Source organism: Cervus elaphus, chromosome 4 (assembly GCF_910594005.1).
Source record: "Cervus elaphus chromosome 4, mCerEla1.1, whole genome shotgun sequence".
In the NCBI taxonomy this organism is placed as follows: domain Eukaryota; kingdom Metazoa; phylum Chordata; class Mammalia; order Artiodactyla; family Cervidae; genus Cervus; species Cervus elaphus.
In genome coordinates, this window is record NC_057818.1 from 52,522,491 (window position 1) to 52,541,297 (window position 18,807).

General features: G+C 39.8%; 1 protein-coding gene and 1 long non-coding RNA gene across 8 annotated transcripts in view; one reads left to right on the forward strand and one right to left on the reverse strand.

Moving 5' to 3' along the window:
• The window catches only part of ZNF404 (zinc finger protein 404), a 34,191-nt gene extending 17,374 nt beyond the window's left edge, over window positions 1-16,817 (reverse strand). For 2 of the 7 annotated variants that reach the window (XR_006340605.1, XR_006340604.1), the window contains exons 1-5: window positions 16,635-16,817; window positions 15,843-15,918; window positions 15,227-15,352; window positions 9,513-9,572; window positions 4,237-4,363 (exon numbers count right to left, since the gene is read on the reverse strand). Coding sequence is in view for 5 of the 7 variants with exons in the window: in XM_043899414.1 (XP_043755349.1) it covers window positions 1,430-2,949; window positions 4,237-4,363; window positions 9,513-9,542 (1,677 nt within the window). In the remaining 2 variants the exon portion in view is untranslated. Of the gene's footprint in view, window positions 1-1,323; window positions 2,950-4,236; window positions 4,364-9,512; window positions 9,573-15,226; window positions 15,353-15,842; window positions 15,919-16,617 lie in introns of those variants that run through there. The other 5 variants (XM_043899414.1, XM_043899413.1, XM_043899415.1 and 2 more) reach the window with 5 other exon arrangements.
• Window positions 16,818-16,913: 96 nt separating this feature from the next.
• LOC122692146 lies at window positions 16,914-18,533 on the forward strand. The gene is made up of 2 exons (XR_006340606.1): window positions 16,914-17,094; window positions 18,303-18,533. It is a non-coding gene; the product is annotated as an uncharacterized LOC122692146 (long non-coding RNA).
• Window positions 18,534-18,807: the final 274 nt, after the last annotated feature.

Sequence of the window (18,807 nt, forward strand, 5' to 3'; positions counted from 1 at the left end):
TTTTTGGTCTTAATTTCTTTAAAATACAAAAGACTTTAAATTTCCAAGTGGAGTGCTGATGTGACTTTATGGATTACTACTTCTTAACTGCAAAATATATATATATATATATATACACAATGCAGAGAGCTGGTGGTCAATACATGAATCAGGAGATTAAACATAGCTTCACTTATGTGCCCCCTGTTATTTGACAAAATATTGAGTACACAATATTGTCTATGAAGTTATCTTGTCAAAAATGTTTAATCTGATACCTAGTCAAGCCTCTAAACATAATGTTCACAGTAAATGCGAAGGTTAGAAAAACAAGCCCATCTGAAGAAAAATTAGCACAAATCTAGAATGGGCAACATTATATGGGTTACTTCTCCTGAGTCTTCAAAGAGTTTAACTCACAAAATAGGTAGATGATAAGTTCTTGACCAAAACAGCCTCAACTGCCATAATCATAAAATATATGACCTTAGTTTGTTTCAAGCTTTTAGAAAAAGCAAACACTTTTGAAAGACATTTCTTAAATAATTGGAGAAATCTGTAAACGGACTGATTATACAACATTATAGGTCTAGTATTAATGTCTTTTAGGTGACAATGGCCTAACAGTCATGTAGAAGATAATCTTTAAATCTAGGAGTTGTATTTTTGAGTTGTATGTTGATTTTTTTTAGAGGTGAAGTGATACCTGAAACATTTACTCAAAAAGCACAGCACTACGATATACTACATATAGTATATAACATATATATGTATATATGTTCAATGTTATAAATATGGTAGCTGTGAATATATATACATTCTTAGAGAGAGAGTGGCAATACACTGACTCTAGGTGGAAGGCAAACAAACCTTCATTATACCATTGTTCCATTCAGGTAAATGTGAAATTTTTCAAATACTTGAGGAAAACTTTGCCTCTCTTTTGGCTACCCAACTGTTAATCTCTAATTTCCATGAATTGTAGAGAATGTGAATTGTCTGTCACCTGTATTACAGAAATTACTGTAAGAAAATTTCTTCAAGCCATTTTGTAATTTTTCAACAGCTATACACTCAACATTCAACAAAGGCATAGGGTTTCTTCCCATTATTCATCTTCAGGGGGGATGAGCTCTGAATAAAAAAATTTCCTGTTTAATACACTCTATGGGATTTTGTGCAAAATTAATGCTCTGACGTGAAATATGGATGAGTGATGATAGAAAGATTTTTAAAATGCTCATAGGGTCTTCCTCCCATGTGAATTTATAACAATACTAGTAATTATCATTAAAGAATGATTATTAATAGTAAGCAAATACTCTGAGCCAGACACCCTTCCAAGCATTTATATTTATGTTAAATAATAATCTTTAGCATAACATAGTTAGGTGGTAGAAAAGTGATAATATTAAAGGATGTGTCAAGGCTAAAGGCTTTCTGACTTTCATTACATTACGAGTTTCTCACCAACGTGAAATCTTTGATGTTGAGTAAGTTGAGAGCAACGAATAAAGGCCTTCCCACATTCCTTACATTTATGCGGCTTCACACCAGTATGAATTCTCTGATGCTGAATAAGTCGCTCACTGCGATTAAAGGCCTTACCACATTCCTTACATTCATAAGGTTTTTCACCAGTATGAATTCTCTTATGTTGAGAAAGACCTGATATAGAACGGAAGGCCTTCTTACATTCTTTACATATATATGGTTTCAAGCCAGTATGGACTGTCTGATGATAAATTAGTTGAGAATTAAGTCTAAAGGTTTTTCCACATTCCTTACATTCATGAGGTTTCTCCCCAGCATGAATTGACTCATGTGTTTTAAGGTCTCCGACACGACTGAAGGCTTTCCCACACTGTTTACATTCATATGGTTTCAAGTCACTGTGAATGATCTGATGTTGAATAAGGTAAGAATGGAGCTTAAAAGTCTTCCCACATTCTTTACATTCATGGGGCTTCTCACCAGTATGAATTCTCTGATGTTGTGTAAGTTGAGAGCCTCTACAGAAGGCCTTCCCACATTGCTTACAATCATAGTGTTTCTCACTACTATGAATCCTTTTATGTTTAAGAAGGCTTGAGCCCCTACTAAAGGCCTTTCCACATTCCTTACATTCATGAGGCTTTTCACCAGTATGACTTCTCTGATGTTCAGTAAGTAGATAGCTGCGAACAAAGGCCTTTCCACACTGTTTACATTTATATGGTTTCTCATCAGAATGAATTTTCTTGTGTTGATAGAGACTTGAACGATGACCAAAGGCCTTTCCACATTGCTTACAGATATAAGGTTTCACACCATGATGAATTTTCTGATGGAGACACATATCTCGGTACAACCTAAAAGTTTCCCCACATTCCTTACATTTGTAGGGTTTCAAACCCCCATGAATTTTCTGATGTTCAGTAAGGTGAGAATGACGTCTAAAGGCCTTTCCACATTGCTTACATTCATAGGGTTTCACGCCAGTATGAATTATCTGATGTTGAATAAGCTGTGAATAAAACCTAAAGGCTTTCTCACATCCATTACATTCATAGGGCTTCAAATCAGTGTGACTTTTTTTATGTCTAATAAAATGCTGGAGAACTAGGAAGGTCTTTCCACATTCTCTACATTCATAGGGTCTCACACCACTGTGGTCTCTCAGATTTTCAGTAAGATGTGAATACTTCCTAGAGCCCTTCCTACATTCCTTACATTCATATGACTTCTCTTTAGTGTGAATTCTCTGATGCAGAGGAAGAGATATATGTTTTTGGAATATCATTTGACTAAAATGTCCCACTTGAGATGCCTGTTGTCCTTCAAATTCATTTCTGCTCTGTGAGTCATTTCTGAAAATAAACCCCATAAGGTTGAAGGTTTTACTTCTCATTGTCTCCCAATGGTATGAATTTACTTCAAAACTGCTTTTTTCTGAAGATAATTTGTTGTTTTCAGTTGTGAAATCAAAGTCTGAAAGAAAACGAGAAAATGAACAAATGCTATTTTTCCAGTACAGGGGGAAATATAGTAAGAATAATGATAAAATTGACAAGTAAACCCATTAGAAGTAAAAGGCCATAAAATTCTAAATTACTGTGATATAGTTTTTTAAAGGCATGATGGGCTCAGAAAATTATGAAAGTTCACATGAGAATGTAACGTTTGTGAGTAGGCAAAGAAAAAAATTAGTAGTTCTCAATCAGTTGTGCATCAGAATTACCACAGGAATTTCTTACATATACTACCCTCCCCCCCTTTTTATTTTGTTTATTTATTATAAAGAATAGCTTTATTTCTTTGCCAGGCAAAAGGAGCTACAGTGGGCTAAAACCCTCAAGATTGTATGTACCAACATGGAGGAGGCAGTGAGAAGTTTTATAGTAATGGTTTAAAGAAGGCATGATCAGCTTGTGGATATACTACCCTTTAGATATCCACTGAGACTGAGTGAATCAAAATCTATGAGTAGGTCTTGATCAATTACATTTTAATATTTTCTATCAGATGGTTTTTCCAGTAGTCATGTATGGATGTAAGCTGGACTATAAGGAAGGCTGAACTCCAAATAAGTGATGCTTTCAACTTGTGGTGCTGGAAAAGACTCTTTTGAGAGTCCCTTGGACTGCAAGGAGATCAAACCAGTCAATCCTAAAGGAAATTAACCCTGAATATTCATTGGAAGGACTGATTCTGAAGCTGAAGCTCCAATACCTGGGCCACCTGATGTGAGGAGCTGACTTATTTGAAAAGACCCTGATGCTGGGAAAGGTTGAGGGCAGGAGAGGATGAGATGATTAGATAGCATCACCGACTCAATGGACATAAGCAAGCTCCAGGAGATAGTGGAGGACAGAGGTGCCTGATGTGCTGCAGTCCATGGGGTCACAAAGAGTCAGACATGACTTAGTGACTAAACAACAACACAACCAGATGGATCTCTATGTAATTTTTCCAAAGGTCTGTCTTTATCTTAGGATGAAACCCAAGCATATAACCATGAATAAGAAGACTCTGTCTTATTTCTACAAATTAATTTCAAGCCCTTGACATCTTTGTTCTCCTATATCTGACCACATTGCTTTTTTTCAGCTACTAGAACATATTGTGATGTTTCCATCTAACAAAGCCCAAAATAGTCCTTTGAGAATATGGAGCAGAAATTTTGTGAGTGTCTTGGCACAGAGCATAAAATATACAGTAAAGAAAGTGGATATTCCAGACAGCAGATTCTACATTATTCCAGGCAGACGTCCTTACCCAGTGATACCAAGTTAGTATAAATCTCCAACATCACATCTCTGTACAAATTCTTCTGATCTGAATTTAGGCATTCCCACTCCTCCTGAGAGAAGTCTATGGACACATCACTGAATGTAAGAGGCACCTGAAATGACAGATCCATGTATTATTTGTAAAAGTGGAAAAAAAATTCAAGATGAAATACTGAGTTGCAGCAGGGGGCGATATATGATAAAAACAAGTAAGCTGAAGTTAAAGATCATGACATGGTTGCTACTGCTACTGCTAAGTCACTTCAGTCATGTCTAACTCTGTGCGACCCCATCCCTGGGATTCTCCAGGCAAGAACACTGGAGTGGATTGCCATTTCCTTCTCCAATGCATAAAAGTGAAAAGTGAAAGTGAAATCACTCAGTCATGTCTGACTCTTCTCGACCCCATGGACTGCAGCCTACCAGGCTCCTCCATCCATGGAATTTTCCAGGCAAGAGTACTGGAGTGGGGTGCCATTGCCTTCTCCAATGACATGGTTAGATGAGAATAAATAAATTAGTGTATCTGAAGTACAGTGCCTCAGTTCAGTTGCTCAGTCATGTCTGACTCTTTGAGACCCCATGGACTGCAGCATGCCAGGCTTCCCTGTCCATCACCAACTCCCAGAGCTTGCTCAAACTCATGTCAATCAAGTCAGTGATGCCATCCAACCTTCTTATCCTCTGTTGTCCCCTTCTCCTCCGGGATTCAATCTTTCCCAGCATCAAGGTCTTTTCCAATGAGTCAGTTCTTTGCATCAGATGGCCAAACTATTGGAGCTTCAGCTTCAGCATCAATCCTCCCAATGAATATTCAGGACTGATTTCCTTTAGGATTGAGTGACTGGATCTCCTTGCAGTCCAAGGGACTCTCAAAAGTCTTCTCCAACACCACAGTTCAAAAGTTTTCAGCTTTCTTTATGGTTCAACTCTTACTTCCATACATGACTACTGGAAAAACCATAACCTTGACTAGACAGACCTTTGTCGACAAAGTAATGTCTCTTTTTAATTTTATGCTCATATTAATGCTTTTTAATATGCTATCTAGGTTGGTCATAACTTTCCTTCCAAGGAGTAAGCATCTTTTAATTTAATGGCTGCAGTCACCATCTGCAGTGATTTTGGAGCCCAAGAAAATAAAGTCTCTCACTATTTCCATTGTTTCTCCATCTATTTGCCATGAAGTGATGGGACCGGATGCCACAATCTTAGTTTTTCTTTAAAAAATTAATTACTTTAATTGGAGGCTAATTAGTTTACAATATTGTGGTGGTTTTTGCCATACATTGCAGCCATGGGTGTACATGTGCCCCCCATCCTGAACCACCCTCCCACATCCCTCCCCATCCCATCCCTCAGAGTTGTCCCAGTACACCGGCTTTTGAGTGCCCTGTTTCATGCATCAAACTTGGACTGGTGATGATCTTAGGTTTTTTTTTTTTTTTTTTTGATCTTAGTTTTTTGAATGTTGAGTTTTTTTTGTTTTTTTTTTTTGTTTTGAATGTTGAGTTTTAAGTCAGCTTTTGCACTCTCCTCTTTCACTTTCATCAAGAGGTTCTTAAGTTCCTCTTTGCTTTCTTTCATAAGGGTGGTGTCATCTGCATATCTGAGGTTATTGATATTTCTCCCAGCAGTCTTGATTCTAGCTTGGCTTCATCCAGCCTGGCATTTCACATGATGTACTCTGCATAAAAGTTAAATAAGCAGGGTAAAAGTATACAGCCTTGGTGCACTCCTTTCCCAATTTGGAACTAGTCCATTGTTCCATGTCTGGTTCTAACTGTTGCTTCTTGACCTGCATACAGATTTCTCAGGAGGCAGGTCAGGTGGTCTGGTATTCTCATCTCTTTAAGAATTTTCCATAGTTTGTTGTGATCCACACAGTCAAAGGCTTTGGTGTACTCAATAAATCAGAAGTAGATGTTTTTCTGGAACTATCTTGCTTTTTCGATGATCCAATGGATGCTGGCAATTTGATCTCCTGTTCCTCTGCCTTTTCTAAATCCAGCTTGAACATCTGGAAGTCTCAGTTCACATACTGTTGAAGCCTCACTTGGAGAATTTTGAGCATTACTTTCCTAGCATGTGAGATGAGTGCAATTGTGTGGTAGTTTGAGCATTCTTTGGCATTGCCTTTCTTTGGGATTGGAATGAAATCTGACCTTTTCCAGTTCTGTAGCCACTGCTGAGTTTTCCAAAACCATCAATCTCTATTTCACTTTTAAACAGAGATCAATAACTAAATTTAAACAACTTTCTAGATATACCAATATTTATAGATAGTAAGATAACATATAATTTATACTGCAGCCCAAATTATTTCCACATGCTGAAACTTGGGGATTCTTTCTTTTAATGTTTTATTTTTTGGCTGTACCATGCAGCATATGGGATCTTAGTTCCCCGATCAGGGATGGAAGCCCTGCTCCCTGCAGTGAAGTGTGGAGTCTTAACCACTGGACCACCAGGGAAGAATCAACGTGGGGATTCTTGACTAAAGAAGAATCCAAACAATTTTATCTAATTGGAGAAGGGCATCCATTATTGTCAAGACACAAGTATATTATATGCCATATTATATCATGAGGATTTCCCTTATTCTGACAAATTTACATTTTCATATAAACATCAGGTTTTTCATAGACATCAGGTTTAATCTTTCTTAAAGCGTTCAGTTCAGTCGCTCAGTCATGTCCGACTCTTTGCGACCCCATGAATCGCAGCACGCCAGGCCTCCCTGTCCATCACAAACTCCCGGAGTTTGCTCAAACTCATGTCCATCGAGTTGGTGATGCCATCCAGCCATCTCATCCTCTGTCATCCCCTTCTCCTCCTGCCCCCAATCCCTCCCAGCATCAGGGTCTTTTCCAATGAGTCAACTCTTCGCATGAGGTGACCAAAGTACTGGAGTTTCAGCTTCATCATCAGTCCTTCCAATGAACACCCAGGACTGATCTTTTGGGATTGCCTTTCTTAGGGATTGGAATGAAAACTGACCTTTTCCAGTCCTTTTCCAGTGGCCACTGCTGAGTTTTCCAAATTTGCTGGCATATTCAGTGCAGCACTTTAACAGCATCATCTTTCAGGATTTGAAATAGCTCAACTGGAATTCCCTCACATCCACTAGCTTTGTTTGTAGCGATGCTTTCTAAGGCCCACTTGACTTCACATTCCAAGATGTCTGGCTCTAGGTGAGTGATCACATCATCCTGATTATCTGGGTCGTGAAAATCTTTTTTGTACAGTTCTTCTGTGTATTCTTGCCACCTCTTCTTAACATCTTCTGCTTCTGTTAGGTCCATACCATTTCCGTCCTTTATCGAACCCATCTTTGCGTGAAATGTTCCCTTGGTATCTCTAATTTTCTTGAAGAGATCTCTAGTCTTTCCCATCCTGTTGTTTTCCTCTATTTCTTTGCATTGATCGCTGAGGAAGGCTTTCTTATCTCTCCTGGCTATTCTTTGGAACTCTGCATTCAAACGGGAATATCTTTCCTTTTCTCCTTTGCTTTTTGCTTCTCTTCTTTTCACAACTATTTGTAAGGCCTCCTTAGAGAACCATTTTGCCTTTTTGCATTTCTTTTCCATGGGGATGGTCTTGATCCCTTTCTCCTGTACAATGTCACGAACCTCCGTCCATAGTTCATCAGGCTCTCTATCAGATCTAGTCCCTTAAATCTATTTCTCACTTCCACTGTATTTATTAATAATAACATATATACTATTATAGTATTTCAGTTGGACAAAAATCCTAATCTCTTCCCCACAGTTTAGTATTATCCAGCAGATGTGGTTCCCAATGATCTTCCTTCAATCTCTTATTGAACTTCTGGTCCTTGAGTTAGAACACACTAATATAGAATGATCCGGAACAATACTGAATCACTTAAGACCAGCAATTTCTCTTCCACCACAAAATGGATCTCAGAACCCTATTCATTTCTCAGTGATTCCTTAGCCAGAATCCCACCTCTCTCTCTTTCTAGGAAGGGACCAACTCCATTTCAATCCAAACCTAAAAGCTTTTCAAAGCTGAGGTCTCATTCCACACTGAGACTGAGACCATTCATAACCAAATTCACCCTTTGTTGTTGTTCAGTCCCTAAGTTATGTCTGACTCTGTGACCCCATTGGACTACAGCATGTCAGGCTTCCCTGTCCTTTACTATCTCCTGGAGTTTTGCTCAAACTCATGTCCATTGAGTCTGTGATGCCATCCAACCATCTCATCCTCTGTTGGCCCCTTCTCCTACTGCCCTCAACCTCTCTCCCTTATCTACCTTGAAAACAGTGGAGAAAGTTCTCCCTCTTCTGGTCAAAGAGGACCACCATTTTTATATAATTAAACTACAAACCCAACAAGGGAAGCTCAGATATTTACTTCAAGGTACTCTACCCCTTCACTGCTCCAACACTGCCCTTAAGAGAAGACTGAACTCATACAAGATACATAAATTATTTGATGAAAAACTGAAAGACTATTTTTTTGGGCTCTAAAATCACTGCAGATGGTGACTGCAGCCATGAAATTAAAAGACGCTTACTCCTTGGAAGGAAAGATGACCAACCTAGACAGCATATTAAAAAGCAGAGACATTACTTTGCCAACAAAGGTCCGTCTGGTCAAGGCTATGGCTTTTCCAGTGGTCAGGTATGGATGTGAGAGTTGGACGGTGAAGAAAGCTGAGCGCCGAAAAATTGATGCTTTTGAACTGTGGTGTTGGAGAAGACTCTTGAGAGTCCCTTGGACTGCAAGGACATCCAACCAGTCCATCCTGAAGGAGATAAGTCCTGGGTGTTCATTGGAAGGACTGATGCTGAAGCTGAAACTCCAATACTTTGCCCACCTCATGCGAAGAGTTGACTCACTGGAAAAGACCCTGATGCCTGGAGGGATTGGGGGCAGGAGGAGAAGGGGACGAAAGAAGATGAGATGGCTGGATGGCATCACTGACTCGATGGGCATGAGTCTGAGTAAACTCCGGGAGTTTGTGATGGAGAGGGAGGCCTGGCGTGCTGCGATTCATGGGGTCGCAAAGAGTTGGACACGACTGAGGACTGAACTGAACTGAACTGAAAAACAAGTTCAAAAAAAGGGAGCAAACAGAGAGGACACAATCATTCTCTGTAAAGGGAAAAAGTGAAAATTGGCTCAGAGATACTGCTTCTCTAGGAAGAAGATTTTAGGCTAAAGAATTAAAATATTACCTGAATTTAAAACTATAATATTTCAGGAAGGAAATAAGAGACATCCACTTACCGGGGCCATGATTTTAGAGCTGCCAATCATTCTCAGAAGCTGAGTCCAGAGAAGCCAGAGCTGAGGGAGGAAAAAGAAGCTTTGAGACCCAGTGTAGCTCAGAACTCCAAAAATTGTTTAAGGTATGAGAGCCTTTCTTTTTTCTTCTTTATTCCTGCTTCCCATCGTCCTTGCCACTCTTCCCCCTCCCAAACACATGTCAGGGGATGTGAGTAGGAGTCCAGACAATTCCGGGCTTCCCTGATAGCTCAGCTGGTAAAGAATTTGCCTGCAATGCAGGAGATTTGGGTTCAATCCTGGGTTGGGACGATCTCCTGGGGAAGGAAATGGCAACCCACTCAGTAGTCTTGCCTGGGAAATCCCAGGGACAGAGGAGCCTGGTTGTCTACAGTCCACGGGATCACAGAGAATCGAACACAACTGAGTGACTAACTGACACACACACAGACACCCCCCCACCCCCCACCCCAGACAAATCCAAGCACCCTTTCTTATGCCGAGGAAACAAGTCACACAAGCTGGATACACAGCAGGGGCTCTCTGAAGCAAAGCCAGTTCCAGACACACCCCTCTGGCCTATTTCTAATTCTGGTCACACCACATGTACCCAGCCTGGGTTGTCCAGTCACAATGAGTAGATCCTCCCCAATCCAGCCCTACCTGCCAGGGTTGAGACCAGGCCATACAACAAAAACTTCAGAGTGTCAATAATATGTTATTCACAATGCCAGTATATGATAAAACTTAATGAAAATGCAAAGAAACAGGAAAATGTTACTGATAATCAAGAAAGAAAAGTCTCAATAGAAATAAACCCAAAGATAATCCAGTCAGTGGAGCTAACAGACAAGGATTCGAAGATATTATGATTAACATGATAAAGAAAAGAGAGGAAAAGATGAACAAAATGGAATGCAAAATGGAGTATATCAATTGAGGTTAAGACTCTTAAAAAAGGAATCACATGGATATTTTATAGTTATAAAAATATATTACTGAAAATTAAAACTGGGATGATTAACAGCAGAAAACTGTTTTAATTAACATAAAGTCAAATTAACAATAATCTTATACTGAGAGAAAAAAAGAACAGCTGAACATAAGAGATATACAAGAAAATGCCAAAATGTAGAACTGAACACCTAAAACAAAATAGAACAGAAAATTTATTTGAAGAAGTAATGGACAAAAACAGTGCAACTGTCATGAAATATCTTGATATGTAAATGGAAAAGCTCAGCAAACCTAACCACTTGAAATAATGGAATCCATACCTAAGCACATCTTGGCCAAACTGTTGAGAGACAAAACTGAAAAACATATATTAAAAGTATGTAGTTTTTAAAAACGACATCTGTTATAAATAAACAAGAAAAATAGTCCATATCTCAACAGAATCTTTAGCAGCCTGAAAAATGGAATCATGTCTTTAAAAAGTGCTAAAAGGAAAAAACCCGAGAACTCTGAATCTTATACCCAGAGAAGATATCTTTCAGAAAGGAAGGTGAAATAATGATTTTTTTTTTAAACAAAAGCTGAGAGAATTTCTTATCAACAGACCCATAATACAAGAAATACTAAACAACAGAAGTCAGGCAAAAGGAAAATAATCCTAGATGGAAGCATGAATGTGCAAAAAAGCTAGGAAATATTTCGAGTTAAATGATAATGAAAGTATGGCATATCAAAGCTTGTGAGATGCACTCACACCAGTGCTTACAAAGACATTTTTAGGACTTCCCTGGTGGCCCACTGGATAGGAATCTGCTTACCAAAGCAGGCGACACGGGTTTGATCCCTGGTCTGGGAAGGTTCCACATGCCGCTGGGCAACTAAGCCCCTGCACCACAACTACTGAACCTGCACTCTAGACCTGCAAGCTGCAACCACTGAGCCCATTGTGTCTAAAGCCTGTGCTCTGCAACATGAGAAGCCACTGCAATGAGAAGCCCTGACTTGTTGCAACTAGAAAAAGCCCACTCAAAACAATGAAGACCCAGGGCAGCCAAAAGAATAAGTAAGTAAATTATAAAAAACAAAATAATAAAAAAACCAAAAGATATTTTAGCTTTAAATATGTATTTTTGTTTTTGTTTTGTATTCACAAATGCTGCAGATAAACACTATTCATTATCTCATCACCATTGATAATTACTACGTGTACTGAAGTCATAGCAAATCAATTGGTAGTGAAATTATTATAAAAATACTTTGTCAAATTACTGCAATGCCAAGTAAATCCATAATTTATTTTCTCCCATAGATATCATGAGCATTTATAATGACTGCCCACTTATGTTTTCCCTTTCTTTTTACCCTTTGATCCCCTTCACCTAAACATAAATGTATATTTTATAAAGTTGAATGGTTAAAAAACAATGATCTATCTTTGGAAGCTAGAAAAGGAAAAACAAATTAAGTCTACAGAAAGTAAAACATACTAAAAGAAACAAATGGCATAAAAAAAAAAACTCAGACATATAACAGAGTAAAATCAATAAAGCTAAAAGCTATTTCATTGAAAAGATAAGATTAATAAAGGTATATTATCAAGAAAAACATTGCCCATATCAGGAATATAAAGGAGATATCACTACATATATTATAGACATTATTTTGGTAACAGATACATTGATAACATAATTTTATGAACTCTATAACACTAAACTTGAAAATGTAGATGCAATTTAAAAATTTCTTGAAAACACAATTTATCACACCTGATATAAAAAATGGAAAATCTGAATGTAGTTAGATTTATTAAAGAAATTAAATCTGTATTAAGGACCTTCCCATAAAATGTCAGGCCCAGAGGCTTCAGTGGCAAATTCTCCAAACACTTTAGGAATTAAAAATGCCAACCAAACTATCTTTTCTAGAAAACAAACCCCCCAAACGGACCATGTCATGAGGTCCTAATTATGATATCAAAATGTGACAAAGACATTATAGGAAAGGAAAACTACAGTTTATCTTTCTCATGAACATAGATGCAAGGATATTAAAGTATTAGCAAGAAGAGACCTCTGATATGTATGAGCAAGAGATTTATTCTAGAAATGCAAAGTCACTTAATTTTCAAAGAGCAAGCAATGTGATCTTCCAACTTTAAATAATAAAAGACAGAGTTTCCCTGGTGGATCAGTGGTAAAGAATCCATCCACCTGCCAATACAGGAGGCACAGGTTCCATCCCTGATACAGGAAGATCCCACATGTTGCGAAGCAGGTAAGCCAGTGTGCCACAACTATTGAGCGTGCGCTCCAGACCCTGGAAGCCAAAACTACTGAGCCCCAGTGCCCTAGAGCCCTGTGAAAGTGAAAGTCGCTCAGGCATGTCCAACTCTTTATGACTCCATGAACTTCTCCAGGCCAGAATACTTAAGTGGGTAGCCTTTCCCTTCTCCAGGGGATTGTCCCAACACAGGGATCCAACCCAGGTCTCCTGCTTTGTGGGCAGATTCTTTATCAGCTGAGCCACAAGGGAAGCCCAAGAATACTGAGGTGGATAGCCTATCACTTCTCCAGGGAATGTCCCGACCCAGGAATCTCCCGACCCAGGAATTGAACTAGGGTCTCCTGCATTGCAGGTGGATTCTTTACCAACTGAGCTATCAGGGAAGCCCATGCTCTGCAACAAGAGAAGCCACCACAATGAGAAGCCTGTGCACCACAACAAAGAGTAGTCCCCACCTGCAGCAGCTACAGAAAAGCCCGTGCAGCCCATGAAGACCTAGCATAGCCAAAAATAAAAATACATAAAATTATTTTAAAAAATAATAAAGAAGAAAAACTATTCAATCACTTCATTAAATGCAGAAAAACCATTTTATAATATTCAGCATCAGTTTATGATAAAAATCCTTCAAACTAGGAACGGAAGAGAACTTCTTTAATTTGATAAAAAGGATCTAGCAGAATAAAACTGGGAGGTGAAATACGCACCACTGCCCTGAGCTCAGGAACAAGGCAAGGGTATCCACTTTTACCACTTCCATTTAACTTTCTACTAGAAGACCTCTCTAATACCGTAAGAGAAAAAAGTGAAATGAAAAGTATGAAGATTGGAAGGAAAGAGGTAAAGCCATCTTTATTTGCAGATAACATGATTTTGTACATAGAAAAAATTTTGTTCAATTCTAGAAACTATTAGAATTAATACATGAATTTATTAGCAAGTTTGTTGAATAAAATGTCACAGTATAAAACAATTATATTAAAACAAAGTTATTGAAAATGAAATTTTAAAAATTCCAACAGTATAAAAAAAAGAAAATTATGAAACACTTTGAAATGAACCTAACAAAAGAAGTGTTTTCAACTTATAGACTGAAAGCAAAACATTAAGGAAAGAAAGAATTATATAAATGCAAACTTACTTCATGTTTATAAACTGGAAGAATCAATTTTAAGATGACCGATTTTCTCTAAATTGATATATTGATTCAGTGTATCTCTAAACGATATTAGGAGCTTTTTTTTAGAACATTAATACAACTCATTCTAAATTTATATGGAAATGGCTCTGATGGTAAAGAAATCTGCCTACAATGCGGGAAACCTGGGTTTGATCCCTGGGTTGGAAAGATCCCCTGGAGAAGGGCATGGCAACCCACTCCAGTATTCTTGCCTGGAGAATCCCCATGGACAGAGGAGCCTGGTGGGCTACAGTACATGGGATTGCAAAGAGTTGGACATGATTGAGCGACTAAGCACAGCACACAGCTAAGAATCCAGAACAATCAGGGCAAGTTTAAAGAACAAAGTTGTCAAATGTACATTACCAGTCATCAAGACATATGTATTATGTAATTACTGTAATTAAAACAGTGGGACTGACACAGGATTGACAAACAGACCAACAGAATAGAGTCCAGAAAGAGACTTGCACATATATAGCCACTTTTTTTTTAAATAATAAAAGTCTAACTGCAAATTAGAACAGAAAGGATAGTCTTTTCAACAAATGGTACCAAAGCAGTTGGCTAGCTGTATGGAAAAAATGGTTTTAACCCTGATCCTACCACACACACATATATAAATTCAAGATGGATCATATGCCTAAATGTGAAAACTAAAGCTATAAAGTTTCTGGAAGAAGAAACAGGAAAATACCTCTATGATCTTGGGATAGCCAAAATTTTCCTCTTTTTTTTTTTTTTTGGTTTAATTTTTACTTCCACTTATTTTAGACTTAGAGAAAATTTGCAAGAGTAGTACAGAGGGTTTCCTGTATATCCCTCAACTTTCTGTTGACATCTTAGGATAATTATCAAAGCCATGAAATTAACATTGGTATAGTAGATACTATCAATGGCATATCTTATTCAAATATCACCAGTTTCCCTCTATTAATGTCCTTTTTCTTTTCCAGGATCCTATACATGACCCCACATTGCATTTGGCTATTATTTCTTCCCACCCTACAATATTTATTTATTTGGCTGCACTGGGTCTTAATTGCGGCATGTGGGATCTTTAGTTGTGGCATGCTAACACTTAGTTGTGCCATGTGGGATCCAGTTCCCTGACTCGAAATCGAACCTGGGCCTCCTGTACTGGGAACAGAGTCTTAGCAACTGGACCATCAGGGAAGTCCCAGGCTGTTTGTTATTTCTCCTCAGTCTCTTCCAGTCTGCACAGTCTTTCATGTGGTAATGGTTTTCAGTTGCTGCCATAACAAATTAACCATAAATGTATCTTAAAACAACACACATTTATTATCTCACAGTGTTTTGTGGACTTGGAGTCTGGACACAGTTTCACTGGGTGTTCTCCTCAGGCTGGTCTCGAAGTTACAAACAGGTGTCAGCTGGGCTGTGTTCTCATTCAGAGGCTCAACTGGGAAGAATTCAATTCCAAGTTCATTCAGATTGTTGGCAGAATTCATATCCTTGTGGCTAGATGACTGAGGGCCCCAAATTTTTGATGGCTGTCAGCTGGAGGACACCCTCAGGTCCTAGAAGCTGCCTGCAGTTTCTTGCAACAGGAACTTCTCCAACATTGCCACTTACTTCATCAAGCCCACAAGGCAAGTCTCTAGCTCCAGTCTGCTACAGTGGAGTCTTATATGATAAAATGGAACCACAGTAGTGACATCCCATCACTTTTGCCACAAAAACTGACATGATCACAGGACTGACGTTAGGCCACAGGTTAAATAATTTAGAGACAGAAGGGCTTGGGGACCCTGACAAGGGTGATTAATCTGCATGGCCCTATGACTTACGGATATGTTACTATCAGACAGTATATTTCATCCCCAGGTAAAGAAGGATCATGTGCCTTTAAAATTAAAGTGTGTTTTATGAATGAGGAAACACAAACTCACCTTAACTTAAACTTTTAGTTGTTTAACAAAAATTCTTTCCTCTCTCAGGATCCTATTTTTTAGAGACAGGGCACCACTAGGAAAAGAGAAAGTGAACATGAAACATCAGCATTTTCTTGGAGAGCACATTCATTTACAAAACACGCCCCCTTCCATGAGGGTACACTCTCCTCCAGTCCACCATAAACAACCAGATGGGAGCAGGAAGGAGGCTGGAACAGCGTGGACCTTTCCCAGTGTGAAAGAGGCTGGGGTCACTGATGTCTACGGTGGAATCTGTGGAATTGACAGCAGGCTTCTGGGGCCAGAGTTTTGGAAATGCTGTGGCTGTGAAACATAGCTGGTCCCTCGAAACTTTCAAAGGGGACCCTCCCAGGAGGAAACCCACTCCTAGGACGTCATTAGGTCTTTCCCAAATAGCCTGTTTGGGGTCGTATTCAGCTTCAGAAAATCTCATCTCGTGATCCAATCTATGTCTTCTTGCTGGGGTCCTCCATTCTTCCACTCTAAAACTAAGATTCTGGCTTCCCTCCTTTATCTGCCACAGACCCCAAGTGGCTGTGAGGGGAGAGGTACAAGGAATCGGCAGAGACAAGAGCCAAGAATTCCAGTGACAATCCACACAGCCACACTACTGTCGCTCATCCAAAAGTCACGCGTCATTTAAATAAGCACCGTCACCCAGTTAAATAATGACACACAAACGCACACTTCATGGAGACACGTCTACACACACACGAGTTTCTCAATAGGTACATAAATCTCTGCTGCTCACGCAGACACGAGCCTTACACTCGAGGACTGACACGTCTTGTCCGCGTCCGAAGCGTCCTCGCCTTGAGCGCCTGTCACCAGAGGGGGTTCCAGTCCGGCTACCGAAAGAGACTATGGAAGCGTGTGCCGTTGTTATTTTGGGATGGGATCTACTTAACACGTAGGGACTACAGCTCCTCCGCCACGGGAAGAGCACCCAGGGCCCGAGGCTGAAGCGAGCCCGGTGGCTTCTGGGAAATGAAGTCCATCCGGAACGTTTCTGGCGCTGCGAGAGCTCAGCGCCCCGAATGCGCAGATGCCAGGACTCTCTCGGCGCGCGGTGGAGAACTGATAGACTTCGGAAGGAAGATGGTTGCTGGTGAGGCTAGCGTACGTGGAAATAGCGAGTGGAATCTGAGTCCAGTCCGCAGAAGGCGGGGTGGGATCCTGGGGACTTCAGAACCCCAACCAGCGGCAGGAGGAGACGGCGGGCTCTTGGGTACGGTGGTTTCTTGGGTGTGAGCTCTGAGGATTGGGACTCAGTCTTTTGACCCCCATCCCTACCCCCATTCCCGCTCAGGTAGCATCAGCATCCCGAGTAGCGCCAGAAGCACACCTGGCATTAAGTGTGCATTTGTTTTTAAAGAAAGAACCCCTGGGGTTGTGTGTGTGTGCGTTTTCATTCTCTGTGTTTTTGTGGGACCGCAGTGTGTGTCTGTGACCGTGTGTGGCGGCTTCCCTGGTGGCTCAGCAGTGAAGAATCCGCCAGTCAATGCAGAAGATGGGGGTTCTATCCCTGGGTGGGAAAGATCCCCTGAAGAAGGAAATGGCAACCTGCTTCAGTTTTCTTGCCTGGGAGATCCCATGGACAGAGCAGCCTGGCAGGCTACAGTCCTTGAGGACCCAAAGAGTCAGACACGACTTAGCGACTAAACAACCACCATGTATGGGATTGTGTTTCTGTTTGGTTTGTTTCCTAGAGTGTAAATGTGAAAATGGTTTGTTTCAGATTTTGAGATAGTATAAAACTTGTTAAGCACACTTCCTTCCCACTCCTCCATCCCCACCCTGAAATTCCTCCTGCCCAGTATCTTGTGTTTCTTTCCGTTAAAGGCTACGTCTGGCTGACTTTTGCCAGAGACATACACTAGCAGGGCCAACTCATCCATTAGACACAGTATGCAAAATGCCTAGAGCCCACAATGCTCTTTGTCATTGTTGTTTAGTCGCTTTTTCCAACTCTTTGTGACACCATGAACTGCAGCACTTCAGGCTTCCCTGTCTTTCACTATCGCCCAGAGTTTGCTCAAATTCATGTCCATTGAGTCCGTGATGCCATCCAACCATCTCATCCTCTGTCGCCCCCTTCTCCTGCCCTCAATCTTTCCCAATATCGGTGTCTTTTCCAGTGAGTCAGCTCTTTACATCAAAATATTGGAACTTCAGCATCAGTCTTTCCAGTGAATATTCAGGGTTGATTTTAGGGGCCTACCAAAAAGTCTTTTAAAATCAGAAATAAAGATTAATTTTTGGTCAAAGGAAATGTTTAATTCAAAGAAACTCAACTTATTACTATACCTAAAGAATCACAAAATACTGTTATTTTTATTTTCTGTTTATTGATGAAAGACCCCACAGAAGTTCTAATACAGCACTGCATCTTACCCAGATCAAATCAGATTTCAATCCAGCCTTATTCCTCTTCAGTTCTTCAGTGGGACCTGTGAAAACAGCACTGTACCTGCTGACCTTAGGTGAAACTGCAGTAAACTCTGACCTTCCCATGTGAGTTTTCCATGACCCCAGGATGAAGTGGAACATCTCCTTCCCCAGATGTCTGGGCACCTTGAAAATGAAGTTTGAACACATATTTTGGTCTCCTAATAAAACTTCTCTTCCAAGACTCTTTGTAAATAAGCAATAAAAAGTTTGAGTGCTTTTGTGACTGTGTGTGGAATTATATAATATAATGCACATTTTGAGGCCTGTGAGATTATGGCTTTAGTTATGAGATTGTGTTTTTATCTGTGAGTATGACTTAAAATGTATATGATGCCTTCAAAGACATGCTTTTGTTATGTGGGCATTTTATGGATATTGTGAATGTGGATTACTTATAACAGGCTTATTAAGTGTGAACAGACTTATTAAGTGAGAAACTACATGAGATGGAAATGTGTGATTTTGATTATATGAATATAGAACCCTGTGA